The sequence below is a fragment of the Sparassis crispa genome (genome assembly GCF_003851025.1).
Source record: "Sparassis crispa DNA, contig_000001F, whole genome shotgun sequence".
NCBI lineage: Eukaryota > Fungi > Basidiomycota > Agaricomycetes > Polyporales > Sparassidaceae > Sparassis > Sparassis crispa.
In genome coordinates, this window is record NW_020939748.1 from 2,012,337 (window position 1) to 2,038,906 (window position 26,570).

A 26,570-nucleotide genomic window follows, 5' to 3' on the forward strand; every position below is an offset into this window, starting at 1 on the left:
TCAGGCGATAAATATATTGGGACTCGAATGTTTGCCCCGTATCTGTCCCAGTTTCTGTGATCTTTCGCAGACTGAGTCAATAAAAAGGCAATTTTCATCTAGGTTCAGCCGTCACTTCTCGCAAGGACGATGCTTCCTGCATGTTCCAGACGATGGGGTGGGCGACGCCCCTTGTCTGGGTGTACAACATGAACCAGAGAGTACAGTCTTAATGATCTTGGATTGTTTAGGGGAGGTGTATTGGCATGCGTAGTTTCAAGAGGCAACGGCAGGCCCGATAGCACCCACAGCTCTCCCGATGTCGTCTACTCGGCGCCGAAACCCTCTCCATTTGGGGCTGCCCACAAGAAGGAGCGCGGCGTGGTCAATCGTCCCATCCACCGGGGCATTCAGCCTCAGGAATGGGTTAGCGACAGATTGGCGGTACGCCGTGTGTAATGCTTTGGAGATCTGTAGTACATGCGACATTTCGTCGGTTGACTCAGTGGATTTGACAAAAGAAGCGCACCATGATGACATCCGCATCTCGCACGACGGAATCGGACAGGGCGACGGCGATGATGATCTTGACCTTCAGAGGCGTCAAGTAGCCGTACACAGCGACATCTTCCATGGTGTAGAGTAGGCCGAGATAGCACTCGGTGGACTTCGCAGCAACGGCAGCATTGACTACGGACAGGGTAGATCAGAGGGAGCGCGGGCAGCGGAACGTACACCACTAGCGGTCAGCGCACTGCGTTCTTCGATGACATCGAGACTGGTATGTGCTATGTAGTGGTATTTCAGCTCATCTTGCCGGGGTTGCGAGAAGGTGCGTATGAGAATTGGGTGGTTTTGAGCAGATACGAAAGCTACGGCATTGAGACGAAGTTGTGGCGACATCTGGGTTGCAGGTCGTAGTGAATTTCAACCTTCAACGGTGTTCACACATGGGCGTCTATTATTCGACGCGAAAACAATTGCAACGTATTTACGCGTGCAGCTCAAAGTTTAACAGCCCGTCGGATTGTGTGTTTGGGGGCTCCGAAATGCATATACAGATCTGCCCTTACGCTCCTTCCTAAACCCTATAAAGCTCATACTACAGGAGGCACAGTTATAACTACGTCCAACCGCCTAACACCGTGTCAGAATAATAAACATCAGACCACCATGCTGGAGAACGGTCCAGCTCAACTCAATGTGATAGGCCATCATATTTCAGGCACGCCCCAGGCCTCACTTCGTCAATACAACAGCCTAGTGAGGGAGGAAGCACGCGAGAGTGGGATGCAAGTGATGAGAACAAAGAACAACTCCACCACAAAAAGACAGAGCACAGGACATCGACCATCGGTGTATAGATCTATAGTGAACCGCTGGAATAGTAACGCCAAGCAAAGTACACCCCGAGCACTGCAAGTGGAACAAAGTACATCATGCTGCGCTGGATCGTCAGAACATGAGACGATATGATGACATGTCAGACGTACTTTGATCCTTGCTGGACCGCGGTATTGACAGCGCCGTTTGAGGATGAGTATGCCGCTGGGCCTTTAGTCTTCAGCTCCTAAACAGCGGTCACAGAAGCTCAGTGCCAGCAAACATGATAGCGACGAAGGAAACTTACGCTGTTCTTCTCGAATTCGCCTATGTACAGACCCTGCAAAATCTGACGCGCTTCATCCGAATGGCCGACATCTTCAAACGCCTCGGTAGCATCTTTGCCTAAAGCAAAGAAGCTGAGGGCACTATCAGGGAAAAAAGGACCTCTTTGAACTGACCTGCCTCTGCTAAAATCACTTCATCCCCTCCAGGATGCTAGTGTTCAACGTGAGCTGTCTCCTGAAACTAGTAACACTGAAGATTAAACACCTCGTCGATGAACTTGGTAGCATCGTACACTGGTTCGCAGCTCAATGCCAAGACCGGATACGCGTACGCAGGGTACAGTACGTACCCTTCTCATGGAGGAGGACGTAGACGCCGTCCTTTGTAGAGTGAGCCTTGAGATCGGCGTAGGTGATGATTTTCTCGGCCATGGTGACAGTGTAGAAGAGCTGGCAGAGACGCGAACGAGAATAGGTCAATTGGGATTTATATGCAGCTATCGCGCGTTCTACGTGGCATGCGAATTTTAGTCAACACCTGTTACGACGCGCGTACGGTTCTTCAAACTCCGAAAGACGTGAATTCCACGCTCCTTCACCGTGGACCATACATTCTTGTTCTCCTCTTCGCCGCTGGCCGTTGCGTTTCTCTTCGTCCGAACCCCACTTCGCCAGCCATGGACTTCGAATCTTCCGATATTCTGGGTGGTGACCTTTCGATTTCGCACGATGTTTCTTTAGGCGCATGGTCCCTCGCTCGTGCATCGTTAGCAGGCTTTATTCTGCTTCCTGCGGCCTTTCTTCTGCTACATATCTTCGCTGGCTTATACCGATGGAGAGATTCGACACAAAAGAAGTAAGCTGACCCCCTGCTTTCCACTTCACGGCATCCTGAGCCTTCCTAGGGCCACACGCAGGAGACACGGCATTCCCGACTATGACCATCGCCCATTCCCGATAGCTCTTGGTGCTGCTCTGCGTGCTCGAGAACAAGACACGGCAGCACGGTCGCGTGAAAAAGAAAAAGACGAGACATCTGTGCCCCAGTCTCACCCGGTTCAGCCTAATCTTCCACAACTTGGACAGCGAGTCTCACATCTTGCTGGTACAGACTGCTGCCTTTGCTTCTGCGCCTTTTTGAAGCTGACTTGCTTCCATGATATCAGACACCCATTTTTCACCGGCTCCTCCTAACAATATAGTCGCGCCTGTTATTGCGATCCGTGGAGAGGTTGGACCGGCCACTGGATACAGTGGCGTACCTGAGAATGCAGGTCAAGACGTGGCTGCGTAGGTGCATTAATATGAAGGTCATATTTCTGTATTCACTGTTTTGGTCGATTTAGTAATATCCCTCCCACTCCCTTGGCCAACGACTTGAATCATCCCAAGGGTGATCCTCCGCGTGTCCACCGGAAGCACGCCCGCGAAGAGGAGGGACCTACCAGATCTGGGCACAAGAGGTCACGTACTGAGGGTGGTTCGAGTTCGGATGATGAGAAACTCTCGGCAGCGCGAGAGTCAGAGAAAGAGATGGACGTAGATGAAGAAATTGCCCCACCCAAGAGAGGTTTCAAAAGAACGGCTAGCCACGTGGTTGATGAAGGTCATCAGCGCTCTGGTGGGCGGGATAAGCGGGCGAGGAAAGCACCCCGCGACAAGGAGCCTCAGGAATATCTGGTCGATGAGGAGATGCGTGATGATGAGGCCACCAGTAGAAACCAGAGGGGAAAGAAGCGTGTTAGAGTTGAGATGGGAGAGGAAGGCTCAGTTGTTGAGGATGACGAGGATGAAGAGAGGGGGCGTCGACGAAGAAAACGGAGAGCTATGGCGCACAAAAAACCGGATCCCGTGCGTGGTCAGAAACGCGCTCGGGAAGCTGAAGCGTTGGACAGTGATGAAGAGGAGCCGAAGAGGGATTCACGTAAGAAACGCGGCAAGAAAGGGCATGTTGCTTATGATCTTCCGGTGGGCGAACTCTCGCAAGATCCTCTCTGCAAAGGAAGACATGTTGGAGAGGAGTGGGAGGTTAACGGGATGCATTACAAGGTAGGTGCCAACGGCCAGCGCCTTCGCCGTGAGGTTGTGAAGCAGTCTCGCTCAAGGTTCCATATGGTGAGGGAACTGCACATCATTGTTATATGGAGATTGATAAAACCCGGGTGTTTAGCCTAGCGACTCCCATCATCCAGACCGTGCAACACACATCGATGTCTTCGTAGAGACATGGTTGTCTGAGGATGATTACAAGGCTGCAAAGGACCGCCAAGAATTAGCCTGGCAAGATAGTCCCAAAGTTGTCAGCGAACCTGCCACTCCTGGTGATGTGCCGGTGCGTGACGTATAGCCTGTTTTTACCTTATCTGTTCGATTTATCCTCTTGTGCAGCACACTCCAAATGATGGCAAGGGTCTCCTGTGGTCGTCGATGATGTCACAAGATGATAGCCCTTCGCCGGTGCCACCTAGAGAACCTTTCATGCAGTCAATTGCAACCAATGTCGGTCTTCACCTGAACCCGTTCCAACCAGATGCTCTTTCACGCCGCGTGTCTTCCGTGCATCAAATCGACCCGGAGCCATCCGCAGTTGAGAGCCCGAAAATCCACAGTTCTCGATCGTACTCCAAGTGGGAGAAGCAGAACTTGGAAGCTGCTGCTATGGAGCAAATGCGGGTGAAGCAACTACAGGTTGCTCGTGCCTCTGTGGACACCGGGAAAGCGACAGCTGCTCTGACAATGTCTGCTTCTTCCCTAGCTCCTGCGGCCGCCATCCCATCAATCACGCTGACGCCTCCAGGGGATAAGCCCTCTCAACCGGACCAGCAGAAGACGCCTGCACCTTTGTCTTTCGGAGGCCCTTCAATTGGCGCGTCTACGGATACGCATATGTCTGTCCCGAAGCTCACTATTCCTGAGTCAACGCCCGCGTCCAGTATCACCTCGGACACGATCAAAGCACCTACCTCTGGATCCCCAGCTGCGCCTACCACCACTTCTTCTACAGCTCAGAACAAGTTCACCTTTACACCCTCAACTCCTTCGTTGGGAACTCAGTTCTTCGGACAATCAGGTTCGGGTGCAACACCTTTACCCAGTTCGACCTCGAGTGTGCCCAACTTCTTTGGGGCAAAGGGAGCGTCCACATCCGCGCCCACAAGCAGTATCACTGCGCCTGCATCGAACCTCTTCGGTACTACGAAACCTCCCGCAGCAGGCCAGGCGAGTGCGCCAGCCAAATTTTCGTTCAATTTTGCTCCATCGTCTGCCGCTCAAACAGGGGCGTCTTCTACTCCCCATGGGCAGGAGGATTCGAAGCAATCGGAGCAGTCGGAACAGAGCAAAGTTCCTGCTAGCAATTCCCTGATCAGTCGTCTCGGGTTGACTCCAGCTTCTACTGCATCTCAGACACCGTCCACTACAACTGCGGCGACGGGTTTTTTCACTGGTATAACCCCCACGTTTGGCCCGCCAGCTGTTCTTGGTTCGAACGCATCAGCAGACGTTGGACAAACGAGCGGGAGCCCTTTCGCAGATGCAGGCGCGGCTACCACGAACGCTGCTCCTAGCTCCAGCACTCCGAGTCCACCAAAGTTCAGTTTTGGATTCACATCCAAACCGACCAGTACTACTCCTACACCCGCATCCACTGCTGCACTTGCTGCTGAGGCACCGAAACCTGCCTTTTCGTTCAACTTCGCAGCCCCAGTGCCTTCTGCACAGCCTGCAACGCCCTCGGCTTCGAGCGGTTCATCGTCTGCATTCGGAGCCTTTGGTGGCTCTGCTAAGCCGTTCGGAGCGCCTGCTGATTCCTCCACGAGTGGGATGAGTGGCGCGGCGCCAGCGAAGCCAATATTCAACTTTGGATCAAGCTCGTCTACTGCGTTCAGCAGTGGGACTACTCAACTGGCAGACAGCAATAAACCAAAGTTCTCATTCGGTAATGCAGGGGCTAGTTCTTCCTCTACACCATCGGCATTTGGAAACACTGCTTCCACCTCGTCGCCCGCTGCCACGAATACGACGGGGCCGTCGACAGCTCCGACGGCAGCAGGTGCCGGCGAAGCGGAGACGAAGCCGAAGTTTTCATTCAACTTCGGCTCCACTGCATCGACGTCAGCGTTCGGTGCGCCATCTTTCGGTAACCAGGCTACCGCGCCTGCGTTAGGCACGCAACCCACCACCTCCAACACTAATGCTGCGCCTTCAGCATTCGGTGCGACATCTTTTGGCAATAACTCCGCGGCTACGCCTTCCGCGTTTGGTGCGTCTTCTCTTACCAACAACGCCACGACCGCTCCGGCGTTCGGCACGCAACCTTCTACCGATAATGCCGCCGTCCCCGCACCTTCTGCGTTCGGCAACCCGTCGCAGACCCCTACTCCTAGCGCGTTCGGATTCACCAACCCGCCACAAGCCTCTACTCCTAGCGCGTTCGGATTCACCAACCCGCCACAAGCCTCTACTCCTAGCGCGTTCGGATTCACCAACCCGCCACAAGCCGCTACTCCTAGCGCGTTCGGATTTACCAACCCGCCACAAGCCGCTACTCCTAGCGCGTTCGGATTTACCAACCCGCCACAAGCCGCTACTCCTAGCGCGTTCGGATCCTCCAACCCGCCACAAACCTCTACTCCTAGCGCGTTGGGATCCTCCAACCCGCCACAAGCCTCTACTCCTAGCGCATTCGGGCTCTCCAACCCGCCGTCAGATGCTCGCGTGTCGGCGTTCGGGTCGTCATCAAATGCGGAGGAGAAGAAGTGAGGGGGTTTGCAGGCGAGACTTTTAGTTTCTTGTGTGGTACATATAGTTAATGCAACAATGGTAGATACTGTACAGTAGAAGTCATCAACATACTCGTTTGCGGTCCCGATTGATATTGAATTTGATTGTCACGTGATAGCGGGGCTGACGGTCTGTGCATGCACTGTAACCTTGAGGCGACCGTGTCTTATGCCTTGCATACCGTTCTTTTTTCCTTGTGCATCTACATCCGCTTACGTCTCGTGGATATCTATCAGCGGTCCATTTAAGCCTCCCTCGCGAGAGTCCACGACTAGCGCTCTAGATACACCTCCGAGCGTCATGCTCTCCAACAGTGTCTCCGCCACCCCTCGACCGCGACCCCCAGCAAAGACTCGCAAAATCCCTTCCATCCAGTTCTCCAGGCCCCCACCCCCTCCGTATGTACTCGAGGAGGAGATGACGCTGGGATCCCCCATCCCCCCGCCGCTGGTAGCCTCCGACGTCAGGCGTCTGTCTCTTCCTACACACCCTGGCGAGGACTGGAACGACAGGTCGAGAGAAGAGCTGTCCGGGCTGCTTTTGAAGGCAGACGAGCTGATCAAGTCGCGTGAAACAGGTGAGACAGGAGTCGTTCACGCAGAATGGAGGTGCTCATGCCCCTCCAGAGCTCAGCTTCACCTCCGCGCTTTGCAAGAGCCTGTACGAAGGTAACATCAAGCTCAAGACGAAGCATGACACCTTAATCTCCCGCATCCCTTCCACGCGCACCGCCTCTCCCGCACCTATTACACCCCTCGTATCTACCGCGCCAACCTCCCCATCGCTCGCACCAACTCCTATAATCCAGTCGCCGTTCATGCTGGGCGACAGCCGTGTGCTCTCCCCTGGCCCCACTACCCAACGCATCCACCATTCCCGCCGCATATCCGTCACGCCCACCGAGCTCGCGCACCTCGCAGACCAGAACGCCGAGCTGCTCGACAAGCTGGAGAAGCTGGAGGCTGAGTCCCAGCAGGCGGACCAGGCGGGGAAGCGGAAGCTGCACAAGCTCGAGAAGGAGATCCAGACGCTCCGCGAGGAGCTTGAGAGCACGCAGGCGAAGGGCGCAGAGCTGGAAGAGCAGGCAAAGGCAGCGAACATGAGCGCGTCAGAAGTTCAGCGGAGGAAGGAAGAGCGCGTGGAACGGCTGAAGGCACTCAAGGAGAAGTCTGCTTCAGGACCTGATTTCGCAAGCGAGGAGGTCAGGGATTTCGCTCCCCCATCTAAGTTGCCGAAGTATCGCCCTCATACGACCAGCATTGATAGTGCTGAAGAGGTTTCTGCAGCCCTTGCCGCAGACCTCTCCGGCGGAGCTTCTCTGTCAGATCCTTCGGAATCCGACGGGTCAGATCACAGTCATGACGACGGGGAGAATGACACCTCTTCCTTTCTCCCCATGCCATACCCCTCCCGTTCATCGTCTCAGCTAGTCGCGGAAAGTGCGATTGTTTCGCAACTGCTGCTTAAGATCCGCGAGCTGGAGGAAACCAACGCACAAATCATTGAAGACCAGAGAGCGACTGGCGGGCGGCTTCGAGCAGCGCAGCGGGACGCCGAGGGTATCAGGCAGCTGTACGACTGCTTGAGCGACGGGGCCGAGGTGGAACTCCAAGTTGGACCAGACGATGCGGATTCCCCGGTCAAGGGAGAAAGCGTCTTCTCTGGGGACACGATCAAGTTCAGCAGTTTACGCAGGACTATTGATAGCGACCTGAGCGGATACCTCAGCGCGGCGCCGGATCCCTTCGCGAGTGGTATTACCAATGACATGCAGAGCACCACCAGAAGTATCCATGTTCCCAACATGAGCAGCGGAAGCCACAAAACGCGCAAGTCTGTTGTGGGCCTCTTTGATCGCCCAGTGGAGCCTTCTCCTGCTTTCGTTCCGTCGGGCTCCGTCCGACTGGCACCGACTGGGGACTTCTCCATCCTGTCGACTGCTACTACGAATGGCTTGAACCCTCTGTCGCCTCCCCTCAGTAGCCTGCAAACTCCGGACGGGCTTGGGTTTGGCCGGACATTGGGCAGCGAACTTGGAAGTGAGTTCGGGGATGACTGGGGCGAGAATGCCGGCAACCACCACTTGCGCACCAGTAGCCTGTACGATCTCGCTGCGTTCAATATTTCGCGGGACATGTCCTCGACATCGCTTGTGTCTCCGACGGCTGAGAAGTCTGGGTTCGCCTTCCCTTCTTTGGAGACCCCTTCTAGCTCAGGGACGACGCGACAAGGCGAGTGGGAAGAAAACCTCAGTCCGTCCACTCCACCGTTCTCCCCTTCTCGTCCGGGTGGCCCCCAGTTTAACATCCAGCCCCCGACCCCGAGTCCTGACAAGCTACGCGAAGCCTCGTTTACGAGGAGTCTCCGCCTCTCACAAATTGTGCACTCCCGCACGCACCGATGGGTCGAGCGTCGCTCCGCGCACCTACCCGAAACGCAGATCACGATGCGCAGCCGTCGTTCCTTCGCAGACACCAGCAGAAGCTTGGACACCGATGGGGAGTCTTTCGACCAGGCTGCGCAGGCACCCCCAGGCGCCGTCATTTCGGAAAATGTATCGATGTCTGCACGCACGAAGCGCGCTGCCGACGGCGACGCAGGCGCTGATAGCGGTGCGGAGGCCGAAGGAGACTGCTCGGCGTTGGAGCTGCGTGGCATGTCTTGTCCGCACACCTCGGCGGTGTTGCGTGCCGAGTCAAGCCGGCAGGAAGGGTTCGTGGGCGTCATGCTGGAGGTGTGGTTGTGGATCCAGTTCGTGATCGTCGTGTTCGTCTTCCTGTGGGCGATGGCGAAGCGCGGGCCGAAGAACGTATTGGAGGAGGCGGAGCGGCGGAGGGCGCAGCAGGCGTCGAGTTCGGGATAATTTATACTCTCATCTATCTGTAAAGGTTCGGTTTCTGTTGTTTGTAGCTGCCGGTGGACAGTTGGATGCTGGAATAATATTTGCACTTGTGAATAGAGTGTATCTGCTAGAGTAGTTATTCTTGCTCAGAGAGCAAGCTATCCCAACCCATGCGGCATCTTCTGCAGTCCGTCCTGCACGGATATTAATAGTTGTGTTCCTATTGGTGATTGTTATCTCGCACACTTGTTGATTGCACTTGGGCTTTGCAGGACCAGGACCCTGGATAATCCCCACAAAGGTCGTCGCCAAATCCGGACAGATTTTTGCGAAAATCGACCTCACGCCGTCGTCATATCCGGACAAATGGACCCCCTAAGGACCATGTAGCTGTCGTACTATCCGGACATGGAACTGTTCTGGGGCAAAAATCGCCAGAAAATCGCCGGAAAAAGCCGAAAAAGGTCAAAAATAGCCACAAATTGCCTAAAATGGAAATCCCCAGAGCGAGGATGTCGCTATTTCCGGACAAAAAACTCCCTAAACCGGCCAAAAATGGGCCGGACAGATTTTTGTAAATTGGGGGGGGGGGTTTTGGCAACGACCTTTGGGGGGATTATCCAGGGTCCTGCAGGACCCCGGCATATGCTGCAACATGTCTGATGCGGATGCGAGTAGAAGTGACCCCCAAATTCGGCCGAAGTCTGAGACTAAGTGCGGGTAGAACAGGCAAAATCCTGGCACTCCACCTGATCCACTGTGCAGACATAGTTGTACTGTCGCCAGCATGTCTGATCTGGTAGTGCGGACATTTTTGGATGACCGGGGACACCCTCTCCAAGTAAGTGAATACCACATCTTGTATGGTGCAACCTACATTTCTGCGTATCACCGCACCCACATTGTCTTCTCCTTATCCTCGTGCTCAAACACGATCTCATGCAACAAACTTGAAACATCGGATGGCCATTCACTTCAAGTTGTCACACTCTGTGCATTTTCTGCTATGCTCATAAAAAAACTGCAGAGCCGGCTCGAAAACATTGCTAGTGCCATTGGTGATCTATCAAAGCTATTGTGTGTTACAACGCTCCTCACTTGTGGCGCGTCTTTTCTTTTTCTTTCCCTTGTTCCCTTTACGTTACCAGACCACGTGATCCAACACGTGACTCATCGGAGCGCAACCTCCGATTCTTTATTCAGATGTCCAGAACCCCTAGTCTAGGGTTACACCGGATCCAACTCCGGACCTTCTTCTTATCGCACATGCAAGACATGCATGTATGCCTCATCTTTACCTCGTTCTGATACACGACTCGTTATCCCCATTAGTACTGATTGTCTCTCATTGTTACGCGGCAGCGAAACACGAGCGTCTAGTCGAGTCGTCACGAGACAAGGTCTTAGTCTAAGACACAAGTCCATTCAAGTGACACTTCTGGCGATGTCTTCGCACTGAAGGTCGATCAGAGTTCGTTCTTATGACTCATAGTAGCTGTCTGCTACTGACGGTCGATCTCAGTCAAAGGCAAGTGAAAAGCTGGTTTAATGGTAACCAGGTCGAGATGGGGATCCAGCTCGACAAGGTCGTTTACTTATACAAAAGGTATCCGCAGTACTACGCAGTAATGCGAGATCGTTCATTGGCTAGATAAGGTGAAACGATATCTGGGCAAGGTAACAGCGAGGAAGTAATATGTATGAGAAAGCTGAGTAAGGTCATGAGAGATAATCAGTGCTAATGGGGATAACGAGTCGTGTATCAGAACGAGGTAAAGATGAGGCGTACATGCACGTCTTGCATGCGCGATAAGAAGAAGGTCCGGAGTTGGATCCGGTGTAACCCTAGACTAGGGGTTCTGGACATCACAAGTGGGGAGCGTTGTAACATCAGCTCCCGTCTAACGTTTCTTGTCCCACAAGAAATATTGTGATCTTCATCGTCGTCGGGGGCAGTCGCGGACATAATGATCTCCTCCACATCTGTAGCATGTCCGCCGGCTGGTTCGTGATCCTTGTTCGGGAATACGTCCATTCCTGTAGGGATGACTGCGACGCGAAGAAGTGGATGCAGTCGAGAAAGATGGTTGGGATAACGGAGATCGTCCACTGGGTACGTGCGAACGAGGAGGGCGAGGTCGAACGGGAATTGGTTCTGGCGATGAGCGAGGAGTGGATGCGGGTATTCCATTAGTGGTGTATCCAAGGATGTGTCCGATGTCTTCGTCTCCATGCTCCCTCCAAATCTCCTGTGCTGTACGAGTGACCGTACTGCGCATCAACGACCAGACTTGGTCGACTCTGGTCCGGGCTCTACTCGCCCTTTCTTCTGCTGCGACGAGCTCTTGTCTGGCCGTCTGCATCCACTCGACCATTTCTAATGCTCGTTGCATGGAAATCACCGCTTGTCGATCTTGCGGGCGATTTCGTAAGGCGACGAGGATATCTGTGAAGTCGGCAGGAACACGAATAGCCGAGACCAGACGTGTGGCAAATTCTTGTTCGTCCGATGCGTGACTGAGTTCGATAGAAGGTGAGGGCGATGAGGTGCGGATAAAGGGTGTCTGTGCTCGAGAGGGTACTCCATTGACAAGCGTAGGCGATGCGGGTATGCTCATAATTGTGGAGGCGACTTCAGCGAGTATATTGTGAACAAGGTCGTCTATAGCGGAAGTGGGCATTGATGATATGTCGTTTTCTCCCCCTTTTATACCTTTCGGTCGTTAAGGGGGTCGCGGTTATCTGTGATGTGAAATAGAATGTCGTGGATCCGGGTAATAATCAAATAGATGAAAATCCATTGGACGATAAAGAGTATTCCCACAGAGATAAGAGCTGCCTGATCAGTTCCAGGCATCGTTCTGATCACCCCAGCCGTTAGCATGTGGGCTGTCTCGCGTGAAGAGTGTGTGTTCGACAAGTCGTCTGATAAGGATTCGGTGGATGATCCAAAGAAAGGTGAGGGTTGTGCAGTGGAGGACGATTAGGAAGATGATGAGGAAAATCGTCGTGGTAGTCATTCCGGGTTTCTTTTCCTCTACTGGATTCTCCTGGTCCTTTTATATGCATCGAGGATTCGCTTGGCATTCTGTAAATTGTGGGTAGGTTCCCACGAGTTTTCTGCTGAAGAATATCCCTTCCACTTGACTAAGTACCTCAGATGACCTCGGTACGTCTTGTGATTCAGGATGGCTTCGACTTCGTACTCTTCTTCGTTATCAACGACGTCAGGTGGTGGGTTCACGTAATTCGGACCATGTATGTCATTTTCGCGATAAGGAGATAGAAGGGCGGCGTGGAATACGGAATGAACTCGCCAGGTCTTCGGGAGTTTGAGACGATAGTTGGCCGGTCCGATGACTTCGACAATTTCGAATGGCCCCTCACGCTTTGGTGCTATCTTGCGCGAGGCGTAATTGACCTTCAGGTTCCTCGAGTCTAGCCAGACCTTCTGTCCTAGTATAAACTTCGGCGATCCTTGTCTGACTCGGTCCGCCATCTGTTGTCTGGCTAACTCGTGCATGGCTAGTGCTTCTAGTCTTATCTTCTGCAACATGTCAAGCCTGGATTCAACCGATGGAATGTTCGTGGATGGAAATACGGAAGGGAGTCCACGTGGTTCGTATCCCATCATGATGCGGAATGGGCTCATCTTCCGTGCTGAGTGTTCCCTTGTGTTATGACAAAACTCGAGGTCTGGCAGGCGGTCGGCCCATGTTTCAGGGTTGTTTCCGCAATAGAGTCGAAGATAGATTTCCAGCTCCTGGTTGACTCGCTCTGTTTCTCCGTCCGTCTGCGGGTGATAAGCTGTGCTCATTGATGATCTGATCTGGAGTAGTCGATTTAACTCTTGGAAGACCTTGGATGCGTATTGAGGTCCTCTATCCGAGATGATTCGGTCGGGTAATCCAAATCGCGAGTATACTTTGTCATGAAAAATCTTGGCTGTTCCTTCGGCTGTGATCGTTTTGAGGCAGGGCGTAAGAATCACCCCCTTCGTAAGGTCATGGTCTACTACGACCATAATTGAATCAAAACCATTGGAAATGGGAAGGTCGGTAATAAAATCGGTGGTGCAACAGGAAAATGGTAATGCGTGTGGGTCGGCGGGAATTGGTTCCAAAGGAATACGCATTGGATGAGTGTTCGGTTTCATTTGTTGACAGGCGGCACAGCCTTCAACATAATTGTAGACAAATGTATACATGCCGGGCCACCAGAATTCACGACGTAACAGTTCAAGAGTGTTGAACTTTCCAGGGTGACCCATGGCAGGGGAGTCGTGATGTAGTCGAACGAGGTCACGATGAAGAGTTTCGGATGGTGGAACGTAGATCTTTCCCTTGTAGAGGATGACACCATCGCGAACTTCCCAGTCGGAAAGTGATGATTTCATGGGGAATGGCCCTTTGTGCGCAATCGCTTCAAGGGCTTCGTGAACAATGAGGTCTTTTGCTGCGTGATTCCTGATTTCGTCAAATAATGTCGGGGAAATGGATCGCACAAACAGTGCATTGGGTAAAAGAATGCGATCTTCATTGTCACTTTCACTGTCATCGAGTCCGTTACGACGAGATAGTGCATCAGATTGGATCATCTGAGTGCCGGGGACATGAATGAGGTGAAGATCAAATTGTGATAATTTGAGACTCCATCGTGCTTGTCGGCGGTTTAACTTCTGAGCTGTACGGAAGTACGTGAGGTTCTTGTGATCACTGCGAACTTCGACGGGATGGGGAGAGCCTTCAAGATAATGGCGCCATTCAGCGAGGGCTCGAATGATTCCGAGGAGTTCGCGGTCGTAGATTTCGTAGTTCCGTTCAGCTGGATTGAGCGTCTGTGAAATGTAGGCACAAGGATGGAGGTCTCCATTGATGTCGGCTTGGCGTAAAACTGCACCCGTAGCAAACTTGGAAGCGTCGGATTCAACAATAAAGGGTTTTGCCTTGTCAGGCAGTAACAGTACTGGGGCGGTACTGAATCGTTGTTTTAACGTGTCGAAAGCTGTCTGACATTCTGTCGTCCATTCAAAAGGTGGAGATCCAGCGGCAGTGCGCGTAAGATTCGTCAATGGTTTGGCAATATCCGAGAAGTTGGCAATAAACTTCCGATAGAAGTTTCCAAACCCTAGGAAAGAGCGAACACCTTTTACCGTGCTTGGTTCAGGCCATTCTGCAATTCCTTTAAGTTTGATAGGGTCCATGCCAATGTAGTTTTCTCGAATGATCATGCCTAGGAATTCGACTTCTTTAACATCAAAGAAACACTTTTCCGGTTTAAGGAATAAGTCGTTGTCTTCGAGTCGTTGGAGTACGCGTCGGGTTCGAACATGATGTTCTTCCAAATCGTTTGAGAAGATGAGGATATCATCCATGTAAATGACTATCCATCCCTCATCGATCATGTCCTTGAAGAGTGCATTCATCATCATTTGGAAAGTCGCCGGGGAGTTGCAGAGTCCAAAGAACATGACCATAGGTTCAAAAAGTCCGCGATTTGTCTTAAATGCGCCCTTCCATTGGTCACCATCTTTGATTCTGACATTGTTATATCCGGAGCGTAAATCCATTTTCGTAAAGATTGATGCGCCTTTGAATTGATCCATAAGGTCAGAGATGAGCGGGAGAGGATAGGCGTTCTTCACCGTCCCTTCATTCAGGTATCGGTAATCCTGACAAGGACGTAGTGCTCCGTCTTTCTTTCCTACGAAGAAAAATGGTGAAGCCATGGGAGATTTCGACGGTCGGATGTATCCTTTTCGCAGATTTTCTTCCAGGAAGTCATCCATCGCTCCTTGTTCTTTGAGCGATAATGGATAGACTTTACAGTCGCGTGGAATAAAATCGGGTTTCAAGTCAATGGCGTGGTCCCAAGGCCTGGTTTCTGGAAAGCGTTCAGCTGCTTTCTTTTCAAAGACGGACTTCAAATCGTGGAGGTAGTTGGGGACCAACTCCTCGACGGTTTTGGGTTTGTCTACAGCTGATGCTTCTTTGTGTGCCTGTTGTGCCAATTCTTGTGATTTACCGGATGGTTTGTAAAAGACCGTATTCTGTGCGTTACAGAATAATGGGGATCGAGTACTGTGTGTCATTCTTCCAATGGCGGGGCCTCTCCGTATGGTGAAGACTGCGGTTTCAGTCTCTTCATTCGTCAAAGGTGACTCCTTCCTGATGGGTTCAAATATCCCAATGACTGGCTCTCCTGCGATATAGGATATAACTAGATCGTCGTCATCGAGCTGATCCATAGAGGATTCTGATGGTAGGTCATCTAGTTCGGTATCATTCCGCACTGCGGGTAACTCGCCACGCTCAGTGTTATCGGTCATGATTTCTCTGATAGATTCCGAATGCCCAAACGAGGTAGGGGAAGTTTCGGTGGTGATTAGCTCTGGGAGTCCATCTTCCTCGAAAATCGAAACTTCTTTATCTGGTGCATCTTCGACGGTGGGTTTCAGTGGCCATTTGGCCTCTTTACCAAACCAAAAGTCACCGGTTTCCCAGTTGATCATCGGATTGAGGCGTTTAAGCCACGGCATGCCGAGAAGTATGTTTTCTTTGCCAATGCCGGTCAAGAGGAAGCGAGTAAGCGTCTTCCTTCCTCCGATTTTCATCATCTTCCAGGTGCAATGAGTAATGGTACCCATTTGATTTGGTGTGCCATCTGCATTCATGACTGTAATCGGTTTCGGTAATTCCCATCTGATGAAATCGTTTTCTTCCGCAAAACGAATATTCATGAACGTTTCGGCTGCACCGGAATCGATCAAGGCTTCTGTTGTAACGTCTTCCTTCTCTCCCAATGAAATATTCACAGTGATTGAATTTCCGCTAGTGTTACAAATAATGAGGGGAGATACGGTAAGATGCGACGGTCCATGCATTACTAGTGGCCGTCGTCTCAAAAACCCAATTGGGTTCGTTCTTCGTCAGTCATGTCGTTGAAGACGTTTCGCACATAGGCGATCTGTTCCTCTCTGGTTTCTTCCTTCGACGTCTCCTTCTTCTGTGCGAGGTCTTCTCGCATCTTCTTGATCCATGTGATCGTGTCTGTGTCTAACCCGGGCTGTATCGTTCTAGCACGGGTGAAACTTCCAGACTGGGGGTGAAATTGTCTGTCGTTGGCTATATGGCCCTTCTTTCCGCATAGGAAACATAATCCTTCTTTCATTCTCTTCTGTCGCTCGTCTGGGGATAAGCGCGAGATATTGACACGATCAACATCCATCGCGTTTGGATCCTTTGCAGAAGCCGAGTAGTAGGGATGATGGACAGATCGGCCCTTTCCTCGCGTCGTCGTAGTGGCTCCTCGCTTGAAGATCTGAGCAGATCTCCATTGGTTATCAAACCGCGAGGCGTATTCGTACCACTTGTCAAGTGTCTTGGGCATGCTTTCCATCCCATATATCCTTTGTCGGAGTGGGTCGTTAAGTCCCCACTTGAAATACTCGATATTTCCGGCATCTTCTAGTTTCGCCTTGGATTCAAGCGATCGGAATTCGGCAATGTAGTCGTCCGCAGTACGAGTTCCTTGCTTGATGTTACGCAGCAAGGTACGAGCGGTTTCTTCAATATTTTCATTGCCAAATGCTTTGTTCACACTTGCAATGAAGTCTCTCCAACTCCCATAAGAAAGGAAGTCATCATTGGTGAGTTCCGTTTCTATGAAGCTCTGTGCCCATGATCCTGCTGTTCCTCCTTGCATGTGCGATAGCACGAATGCGATCTTCTGATTGTCCTCCTGGTAGACATGGCTATTTCCGGCCATGTAGTTCTTGCATTGGTTTATAAATTCCCTAAGCTTCGAACGGTCTGAACCGTTGAAGATCTCGGGTTTTCTAAAACCAAGTTCCTTCTGGCTAGCATGGTGACGTCCTTCATCCATGGTAACTGTAGCCATCGGTGGTATGTAATCGGGTACGATTGGTGCAAGAATCGGTTGGGGTACAGGATTCTGGGCAGGGGGGTTCCAAGGGGCGTCTGGTCTTTCTCCTGGATAGGAGGTCGTTATACCGCTGTCTGCGATGTGCTGGAGCACTATTCCACCAAGATTATGGGGAAGTGTCCTTTCAAATTCCTCTGGGGAGTAGTCGAAGTTGTGATTGTCTGGCCTGATGAATACAGGCCTTCCTCCTATGAAATGTGCGTTTCGTTCTGTGCTCCACTCCGCTTGGGATGGGAGGTGCTCGCGGTACTGCTCTGGAAGAGCGGTCGGGTTGATGTAGTTAAAATCCAGCGTGGATAAATTCTTCTGTGTGGCCTATGTCTACACGTAGACTGCACACCGTCCTTAACTAAGTGGGTTCGTTCGTCGTCGGCTAACAAGCCCGTAGAGTGTCTTCTGTCTTCAAACTGATACACCTATTTGCTGATTGCTCGAGTGATTACCTCAGCCTCCTCGGCCTATTGGTCTCTCGGACAGACCCCTCTCCGAAGATGAGTGATCAGTCTATCTATCCCTTCAGCTACCTCGATTACAGAGTAATCTCAAGCGGTGCTTTAGCAATCGAATCGGGTGTATCGTTCAGTCTTCAAGGTTCGGTCCGGTCGGTAGTTCGTTGTTAGACTCTAGGAAGTCACAGAGAGTAATAAGATCTCGACCTAATGTTACGCGGCAGCGAAACACGAGCGTCTAGTCGAGTCGTCACGAGACAAGGTCTTAGTCTAAGACACAAGTCCGTTCAAGTGACACTTCTGGCGATGTCTTCGCACTGAAGGTCGATCAGAGTTCATTCTTATGACTCGTAGTAGCTGTCTGCTACTGACGGTCGATCTCAGTCAAAGGCAAGTGAAAAGCTGGTTTAATGGTAACCAGGTCGAGATGGGGATCCAGCTCGACAAGGTCGTTTACTTATACAAAAGGTATCCGCAGTACTACGCAGTAATGCGAGATCGTTCATTGGCTAGATAAGGTGAAACGATATCTGGGCAAGGTAACAGCGAGGAAGTAATATGTATGAGAAAGCTGAGTAAGGTCATGAGAGATAATCAGTGCTAATGGGGATAACGAGTCGTGTATCAGAACGAGGTAAAGATGAGGCGTACATGCACGTCTTGCATGCGCGATAAGAAGAAGGTCCGGAGTTGGATCCGGTGTAACCCTAGACTAGGGGTTCTGGACATCACAAGTGGGGAGCGTTGTAACACTCATGACCTTACTCAGCTTTCTCATACATATTACTTCCTCGCTGTTACCCTGCTCAGATATCGTTTCACCTTATCTAGCCAATGAACGATCCTGCATTACTGCGTAGTACTGTGGATACCTTTTGTATAAGTAGACGACCTTGTCGAGCTGGATCCCCATCTCGACCTGGTTACCATTAAACCAGCTTTTCACTTGCCTTTGACTGAGATCGACCATTGGTAGCAGACAGCTACTGCGAGTCATAAGAACGAACTCTGATCGACCTTCAGTGTGAGGACATCGCCAGAAGTGTCTCTTGAACGGACTTGTGTCTTAGACTAAGACCTTGTCTCGTGACGACTCGACTTGACGCTTGTGTTTCGCTGCCGCATAACATTAGGTCAAGATCTTATTACTCTCTGTGACTTCCTAAAGTCTAACAACGAACTACTGATCGGACCGAACCTTGAAGACTAAACGATACACCCGATTCGATTGCTAAAGTGCCGTTTGAGATTACTCTGTAATCAAGGCAGCTGAAGGGATAGACTGATCACTCATCTTCGGAGAGGGGTCTGTCCGAGAGACCAATAGGCCGAGGAGGCTGAGGTAATCACTCGAGCAATCAGCAAATAGGTGTATCAGTTTGAAGGCAGAAGACACTCTACGGGCTTGTTAGCCAACGACGAACGAACCCACTTAGTTAAGGATGGTGTGCAGTCTACGTGTAGACGTAGGCCACACAGGGGAATTTATCCACACTGGATTTGAACTTTACCAACCCAACTGCTCTTCCCAAGCAATACATCGATCTCCTCCCATCTCAGGCAGAGTGGGATGCACAGAGGAACGTACACATTTTAAACGGGCGACCTTTACTTATCAGACCAGATCAACACATTGATCACCCAAGTGGTGACTACGAAGCAGGCCTACCCCATAACATTGGAGGGCTCGTACTATCACACATCGCAGACAGTGGCATACCTATCTCTTATCCAGGAGAAAGACCAGACGCCCCTTGGAACCTCCCTGTCCAGGATCCCGTACCCCAACTGACTCTTGCACCAACCATACCCGATTACATACCACCGATGACTACAGTTACCATGGATGAAGGACGACACCATGTCAGCCAGAAGGAAATTGGTTTTAGAAAACCCGAGATCTTCAACGGTTCAGACCGTTCGAAGCTTAGGGAATTTATAAACCAATGCAAGAACTACATGGCCGAAAATAGCCATGTCTACCAGGAGGACAATCAGAAAATCGCATTCGTGCTATCGCACATGCAAGGAGGAACAGCAGGATCATGGGCACAGAGCTTCATAGAAACGGAACTCACCAATGATGACTTCCTTTCTTATGGGAGTTGGAGAGACTTCATTGCGAGTGTGAACAAAGCATTTGGCGATGAAAATATTGAAGAAACCGCTCGTACCTTGCTGCATAACATCAAGCAAGGAACTCGTACTGCGGACGACTACATTGCCAAATTCCGATCGCTTGAATCCAAGGCAAAACTAGAAGATGCCGGAAATATCGAGTATTTTAAGTGGGGGCTTAACGACCCACTCTGACAAAGGATATATGGGATGGAAAGCATGCCCAAGACACTTGACAAGTGGTACGAATATGCCTCGCGGTTTGACAACTAATGGAGATCTGCTCAGATCTTCAAGCGAGGAGCCACTACAACAACACAAGGAAAAGGCCGACCTGTCCATCGTCCCTACTACTCGGCTTCTGCAAAGGATCCAAACGCGATGGATGTTGACCGTGTCAATATCTCGTGCTTATCTCCAGACGAGCGACAGAAGAGAATGAAAGAAGGATTATGTTTCCTATGCGGAAAGAAGGGCCATATAGCCAACGACAGACAATTCCACCCCCAGTCTGGAAGTTTCACCCGTGCTAGAACGATACAGCCCGGGTTGGACACAGACACGATCACATGGATCAAGAAGATGCAAGAAGACCTCGCACAGAAGAAGGAGACGTTGAAGGAAGAAACCAGAGAGGAACAGATCGCCTATGTGCGAAATGTCTTCAACGACATGACTGATGAAGAACGAACCCAATTGGGTTTTTGAGACGATGGCCACTAGTAATGCATGGACCGTCGCATCTTACCGTATCTCCCCTCGTTATTTGTAACACTAGCGGAAATTCAATCACTGTGAATATTTCATTGGGAGAGAAGGAAGACGTTACAACAGAAGCCTTGATCGATTCCGGTGCAGCCGAAACGTTCATGAACATTTGTTTTGCGGAAGAAAACGATTTCATCAGATGGGAATTACCGAAACCGATTAAAGTCATGAATGCAGATGGCACACCAAATCAAATGGGCACCATTACTCATTGTACCTGGAAGATGATGAAAATCGGAGGAAGGAAGACACTTACTCGCTTCCTCTTGACCGGCATTGGCAAAGAAAACATACTTCTCGGCATGCCGTGGCTTAAACGCCTCAATCCGATGATCAACTGGGAAACCGGTGACTTTTGGTTTGGTAAAGACGCCAAATGGCCACCGAAACCCACCGTCGAAGATGCACCAGATGAAGAAGTTTCGATTTTCAAGGAAGATGGACTCCCAGAGTTAATCACCACTGAAACTTCCCCTACCTCATTTGGGCATTCGGAATCTATCAAAGAAATCATGGCCGATAACACTGAGCGTGGCGAGTTACCCGCAGTGCGGAATGATACCGAACCAGTTGACCCACTATCAGAACCCGCTATGGATCAGCTCGATGACGACGATCTAGTTATATCCTATATCGCAGGAGAGCCAGTTATTGGGATATTTGAACCCATCAGGAAGGAGTCATCTTTGACAAATGAAGAGACTGAAACCGCAGTCTTCACCATACGAAGAGGCCCCGCCATTGGAAGAATGACACACAGTACTCGATCCCCATTATTCTGTAATGCACAGAATACGGTCTTTTACATACCATCTGGTAAATCACAAGAATTGGCACAACAGGCACACAAGGAAGCATCAGCTGTAGACAAACCCAAAACCGTCGAGGAGTTGGTCCCCAACTACCTCCACGATTTGAAGTCCGTCTTTGAAAAGAAAGCAGCTGAACGCTTTCCAGAAACCAGACCTTGGGACCATGCCATTGACTTGAAACCCGATTTTATTCCACGCGACTGTAAAGTCTATCCGTTATCGCTCAAAGAACAAGGAGCGATGGATGACTTCCTGGAAGAAAATCTGCGAAAAGGATACATCCGACCGTCGAAATCTCCCATGGCTTCACCATTTTTCTTCATAGGAAAGAAAGACGGAGCACTACGTCCCTGTCAGGACTACCGATACCTGAATGAAGGGACGGTGAAGAACGCCTATCCTCTTCCGCTCATCTCTGACCTTATGGATCAATTCAAAGGCACATCGATCTTTACGAAAATGGATTTACGCTCCGGATATAACAATGTCAGAATCAAAGATGGTGACCAATGGAAGGGCACATTTAAGACAAATCGCAGACTTTTTGAACCTATGGTCATGTTCTTTGGACTCTGCAACTCTCCGGCGACTTTCCAAATGATGATGAACGCACTCTTCAAGGACATGGTCGATGAGGGATGGATAGTCATTTACATGGATGATATCCTCATCTTCTCAAACGATTTGGAAGAACATCACGTTCGAACCCGACGTGTACTCCAACGACTCAAAGATAACGACTTATTCCTTAAACCGGAAAAGTGTTTCTTTGATGTTAAAGAAGTCGAATTCCTAGGCATGATCATTCGAGAAAACTACATTGGCATGGACCCTATCAAACTTAAAGGAATTGCAGAATGGCCTGAACCAAGCACGGTAAAAGGTGTTCGCTCTTTCCTAGGGTTTGGAAACTTCTATCGGAAGTTTATTGCCAACTTCTCGGATATTGCCAAACCATTGACAAATCTTACGCGCACTGCCGCTGGATCTCCACCTTTTGAATGGACAACAGAATGTCAGACAGCTTTCGACACATTGAAACAACGATTCAGTACCGCCCCAGTATTGTTACTGCCTGACAAGGCAAAACCCTTTATTGTTGAATCCGACGCTTCCAAGTTTGCTACGGGTGCAGTTTTACGCCAAGCCGACATCAATGGAGACCTCCATCCTTGTGCCTACATTTCACAGACGCTCAATCCAGCTGAACGGAACTACGAAATCTACGACCGCGAACTCCTCGGAATCATTCGAGCCCTCACTGAATGGCGCCATTATCTTGAAGGCTCTCCCCATCCCGTCGAAGTCCGCAGTGATCACAAGAACCTCACGTACTTCCGTACAGCTCAGAAGTTAAACCGCCGACAAGCACGATGGAGTCTCAAATTATCACAATTTGATCTTCACCTCATCCATGTCCCTGGCACTCAGATGATCCAATCTGATGTGCTATCTCGTCGTAATGGACTCGATGACAGTGAAAGTGACAATGAAGATTGCATTCTTTTACCCAACGCACTATTCGTGCGATCTATTTCCCTGACACTATTCGACGAAATCAGGAATCACGCAGCAAAAGACCTCATTGTTCACGAAGCCCTTGAAGCGATTGCGCACAAAGGGCCATTCCCCATGAAATCATCACTTTCCGACTGGGAAGTTCGCGATGGTGTCATCCTCTACAAGGGAAAGATCTACGTTCCACCATCCGAAACTCTTCATCGTGACCTCGTTCGACTACATCACGACTCCCCTGCCATGGGTCACCCTGGAAAGTTTAATACTCTTGAACTGTTATGTCGTGAATTCTGGTGGCCCGGCATGTATACATTTGTCTACAATTATGTTAAAGGCTGTGCCGCCTGTCAACAAATGAAACCGAATACTCATCCAACTCGTATTCCTTTGGAACCAATTCCCGCCGACCCACACGCATTACCATTTTCCTGTTGCACCACCGATTTTATTACCGACCTCCCCGTTTCCAACAGTTTTGATTCAATTATGGTCGTAGTAGACCATGACCTTACGAAGGGGGTGATTCTTATGCCCTGCCTCAAAATGATCACAGCCGAAGGAACGGCCAAGATTTTTCATGACAAAGTATACTCGCGATTTGGATTACCCGACCGAATCATCTCGGATAGAGGACCTCAATACGCATCCAAGGTCTTCCAAGAGTTAAATCGACTACTCCAGATCAGATCATCAATGAGCACGGCTTATCACCCTCAGACAGACGGAGAAACAGAGCGAGTCAACCAGGAGCTGGAAATCTATCTTCGACTCTATTGCGGAAACAACCCTGAAACATGGGCCGACTGCCTGCCAGACCTCAAGTTTTGTCATAACACAAGGGAACACTCGGCACAGAAGATGAGCCCATTCCGCATCATGATGGGATATGAACCACGTGGACTTCCTTCCGTATTTCCGACCACGAACATTCCATCGGTTGAATCCAGGCTTGACATGTTGCAGAAGATAAGACTAGAAGCGCTAGCCATGCACGAGTTAGCCCGACAACAGATGGCGAACCGAGTCAGACAAGGATCACTGAAGTTTACACTAGGACAGAAGGTCTGGCTAGACTCGAGGAACCTGAAGGTCAATTACGCCTCGCGCAAGATAGCACCAAAGCGTGAGGGGCCATTCGAAATTGTCGAAGTCATCGGATCAGCCAACTATCGTCTCAAACTCCCGAAGACCTGGCGAGTTCATTCCGTATTCCACGCCGCCCTTCTATCTCCTTATTGTGAAAACGACATACATGGTCCAAATTACGTGAACCCACCACCTGATGTCGTTGATAACGAAGAAGAGTACGAAGTCAAAGCCATCCTGAATCACAAGATGTACCGAGGTCATCTGAGGTACTTAGTCAAGTGGAAGGGATATTCTTCAGCAGAAAACTCGTGGGAACCTACCCACAATTTACAGAATGCCAAGCGAATCCTCGATGCATATAAAAAGACCAGGGGAATCCAGTAGAGGAGAAGAAACCCGGAATGACTACCACGATGGTTTTCCTCATCATCTTCCTAATCGTCCTCCACTGTACAACCCTCACTTTTCTTTGGATCATCCACCGAATCCTTATCAGACGACTTGTCGAACACACACTCTTCACATGAGACAGCCCGCACGCTAACGGCTGGGGTGATCAGAACGATGCCTGGAACTGATCAGGCAGCTCTTATCTCTGTGGGAATACTCTTTATTGTCCAATGGATTTCCATCTATTTGATTATTACCCGGATCCACGACATTCTATTTCACATCACAGATAACTGTGATCCCCTTAACGACCGAAAGGTATAAAGGGAGGAGAAAATGACATATCATCAATGCCCACTTCCGCTATAGACGACCTTGTTCACAATATACTCGCTGAAGTCGCCTCCACAATTATGAGCATACCCGCATCGCCTACGCTTGTCAATGGAGTACCCTCTCGAGCACAGACACCCTTTATCCGCACCGCATCGCCCTCACCTTCTATCGAACTCAGTCACACCTCGGACGAACAAGAATTTGCCACACATCTGGTCTCGGCTATCCGTGTTCCTGTCGACTTCACAGATATCCTTGTCGCCTTACGAAATCGCCCGCAAGATCGACAAGCAGTGGTTTCCATGCAACGAGCATTAGAAATGGTCGAGTGGATGCAGACGGCCAGACAAGAGCTCATTGCAGCAGAAGAAAGGACGAGTAGAGCCCGAACCAGAGTCGACCAAGTCTGATCGTTGATGCGCAGTGCGGTCACTCGTACAGTACAGGAGATTTGGAAGGAGCATGGGGACGAAGACATCGGACACATCCTTGGATACACCACTAATGGAATACCCGCATCCACTCCTCGCTCATCGCCAGAACCAATTCTCATTCGACCTCGCCCTCCTCGTTCGCACGTACCCAGTGGATGATCTCCGTTATCCCAACCATCTTTCTCGACCACATCCACTTCTTCACATCGCAGTCATCCCTACAGGAATGGATGTATCCCCGAACAAGGATCACGAATCAGCCGGAGGACATGCTACAGATGTGGAGGAGATCATTATGTCCGCGACTGCCCCCGACGACGATGAAGATCACAATATTTCTTGTGGGACAAGAAACGTTAGATGGGAGCTGATGTTACAACGCTCCTCACTTGTGGCACGTCTTTTCTTTTTCTTTTTCTTTTTCTTGTTCCCTTTACGTTACCAGACCATGTGATCCAACACGTGACTCATCGGAGTGCAACCTCCGATTCTTTATTCAGATGTCCAGGACCCCTAGTCTAGGGTTACACCGGATCCAACTCCGGACCTTCTTCTTATCGCACATGCAAGACATGCATGTATGCCTCATCTTTACCTCGTTCTGATACACGACTCGTTATCCCCATTAGTACTGATTGTCTCTCACGACCTTACTCAGCTTTCTCATACATATTACTTCCTCACTGTTACCCTGCTCAGATATCGTTTCACCTTATCTAGCCAATGAACGATCCCGCATTACTGCATAGTACTGCGGATACCTTTTGTATAAGTAGACGACCTTGTCGAGCTGGATCCCCATCTCGACCTGGTTACCATTAAACCAGCTTTTCACTTGCCTTTGACTAAGATCGACTGTTGGTAGCAGACAGCTACTGCGAGTCATAAGAACGAACTCTGATCGACCTTCAGTGCGAGGACATCGCCAGAAGTGTCTCTTGAATGGACTTGTGTCTTAGACTAAGACCTTGTCTCGTGACGACTCGACTTGACGCTCGTGTTTCGCTGCCGCGTAACATTGTGGGGCAAGGAGTTGAACCCCGCAACGGTTGATTCAGAAGTGGAGAGTGAAGAGGAAGATGGGAATGATGATGTACATGAGACGGAAGCTGCTCATGAAGAGTCAGGATAGTGTCAATAGGTTCAGCAACAATGTGTAGCATGTTCTGCGTGTCCTGGGTGATTTTTGCACTTTTTTTGTAAAATTTGGCTATTTTTAGAGGTTATATCGGCCATGTGGGTATAAATGGACCAAATTTGGCTAACCCGATGTCGACTCGGGGTACGCACGGGCCTTGGCCGGAGGAGCTTTTGACTCCTGGTCAAGTGAGTGGTACTTCGCTGTGGTTCACCGGGCATGGCAAAAGGGAAAGTATGCCAGGCTATCACAGTTGTTCATTGATATCAAATTTATGATAGTGGGTTAGGGACGCCTGAGCTATACGTGTGTTTCGTTGTCTGAAGTCGGGATGGTAGTCTGCACAATACAGATGGGGGAG

The 26,570-nt window shown here is 50.4% G+C and overlaps 9 protein-coding genes across 9 annotated transcripts; 5 read left to right on the forward strand and 4 right to left on the reverse strand.

Moving 5' to 3' along the window:
- Positions 1-255: 255 nt before the first annotated feature.
- Positions 256-882, reverse strand: SCP_0206810 (Uncharacterized protein; the record flags this gene model as incomplete). Its single annotated transcript, XM_027754593.1, has 3 exons — positions 256-450; positions 509-669; positions 735-882. 3 exons carry the CDS (start codon positions 880-882, stop codon positions 256-258), a joined length of 504 nt encoding a protein of 167 aa, XP_027610394.1.
- Positions 883-1,345: 463 nt separating this feature from the next.
- On the reverse strand, positions 1,346-2,021 carry SCP_0206820 (Cytochrome b5; the record flags this gene model as incomplete). The annotated part of the gene is made up of 6 exons (XM_027754594.1): positions 1,346-1,421; positions 1,473-1,549; positions 1,610-1,707; positions 1,764-1,800; positions 1,855-1,883; positions 1,940-2,021. 6 exons carry the CDS (start codon positions 2,019-2,021, stop codon positions 1,346-1,348), a joined length of 399 nt encoding a protein of 132 aa, XP_027610395.1.
- Positions 2,022-2,266: 245 nt separating this feature from the next.
- On the forward strand, positions 2,267-6,350 carry SCP_0206830 (predicted protein; the record flags this gene model as incomplete). The annotated part of the gene is made up of 6 exons (XM_027754595.1): positions 2,267-2,445; positions 2,495-2,694; positions 2,756-2,879; positions 2,936-3,704; positions 3,760-3,921; positions 3,978-6,350. 6 exons carry the CDS (start codon positions 2,267-2,269, stop codon positions 6,348-6,350), a joined length of 3,807 nt encoding a protein of 1,268 aa, XP_027610396.1.
- Positions 6,351-6,671: 321 nt separating this feature from the next.
- Positions 6,672-9,234, forward strand: SCP_0206840 (predicted protein; the record flags this gene model as incomplete). The annotated part of the gene is made up of 2 exons (XM_027754596.1): positions 6,672-6,948; positions 6,998-9,234. The coding sequence occupies 2 exons, from the start codon at positions 6,672-6,674 to the stop codon at positions 9,232-9,234; spliced, it is 2,514 nt and encodes an 837-aa protein (XP_027610397.1).
- A 1,916-nt stretch (positions 9,235-11,150) lies between these two features.
- SCP_0206850 (hypothetical protein) lies at positions 11,151-11,831 on the reverse strand (the record flags this gene model as incomplete). Its single annotated transcript, XM_027754597.1, has 1 exon — positions 11,151-11,831. One exon carries the CDS (start codon positions 11,829-11,831, stop codon positions 11,151-11,153), a length of 681 nt encoding a protein of 226 aa, XP_027610398.1.
- A 419-nt stretch (positions 11,832-12,250) lies between these two features.
- SCP_0206860 (Transposon Tf2-6 polyprotein) lies at positions 12,251-17,112 on the reverse strand (the record flags this gene model as incomplete). The annotated part of the gene is made up of 2 exons (XM_027754598.1): positions 12,251-15,963; positions 16,122-17,112. 2 exons carry the CDS (start codon positions 17,110-17,112, stop codon positions 12,251-12,253), a joined length of 4,704 nt encoding a protein of 1,567 aa, XP_027610399.1.
- Positions 17,113-19,448: 2,336 nt separating this feature from the next.
- SCP_0206870 (hypothetical protein) lies at positions 19,449-19,919 on the forward strand (the record flags this gene model as incomplete). The annotated part of the gene is made up of 1 exon (XM_027754599.1): positions 19,449-19,919. The coding sequence occupies one exon, from the start codon at positions 19,449-19,451 to the stop codon at positions 19,917-19,919; it is 471 nt and encodes a 156-aa protein (XP_027610400.1).
- A 186-nt stretch (positions 19,920-20,105) lies between these two features.
- On the forward strand, positions 20,106-20,432 carry SCP_0206880 (hypothetical protein; the record flags this gene model as incomplete). Its single annotated transcript, XM_027754600.1, has 1 exon — positions 20,106-20,432. The coding sequence occupies one exon, from the start codon at positions 20,106-20,108 to the stop codon at positions 20,430-20,432; it is 327 nt and encodes a 108-aa protein (XP_027610401.1).
- A 362-nt stretch (positions 20,433-20,794) lies between these two features.
- On the forward strand, positions 20,795-24,295 carry SCP_0206890 (Transposon Tf2-6 polyprotein; the record flags this gene model as incomplete). The annotated part of the gene is made up of 1 exon (XM_027754601.1): positions 20,795-24,295. The coding sequence occupies one exon, from the start codon at positions 20,795-20,797 to the stop codon at positions 24,293-24,295; it is 3,501 nt and encodes a 1,166-aa protein (XP_027610402.1).
- Positions 24,296-26,570: the final 2,275 nt, after the last annotated feature.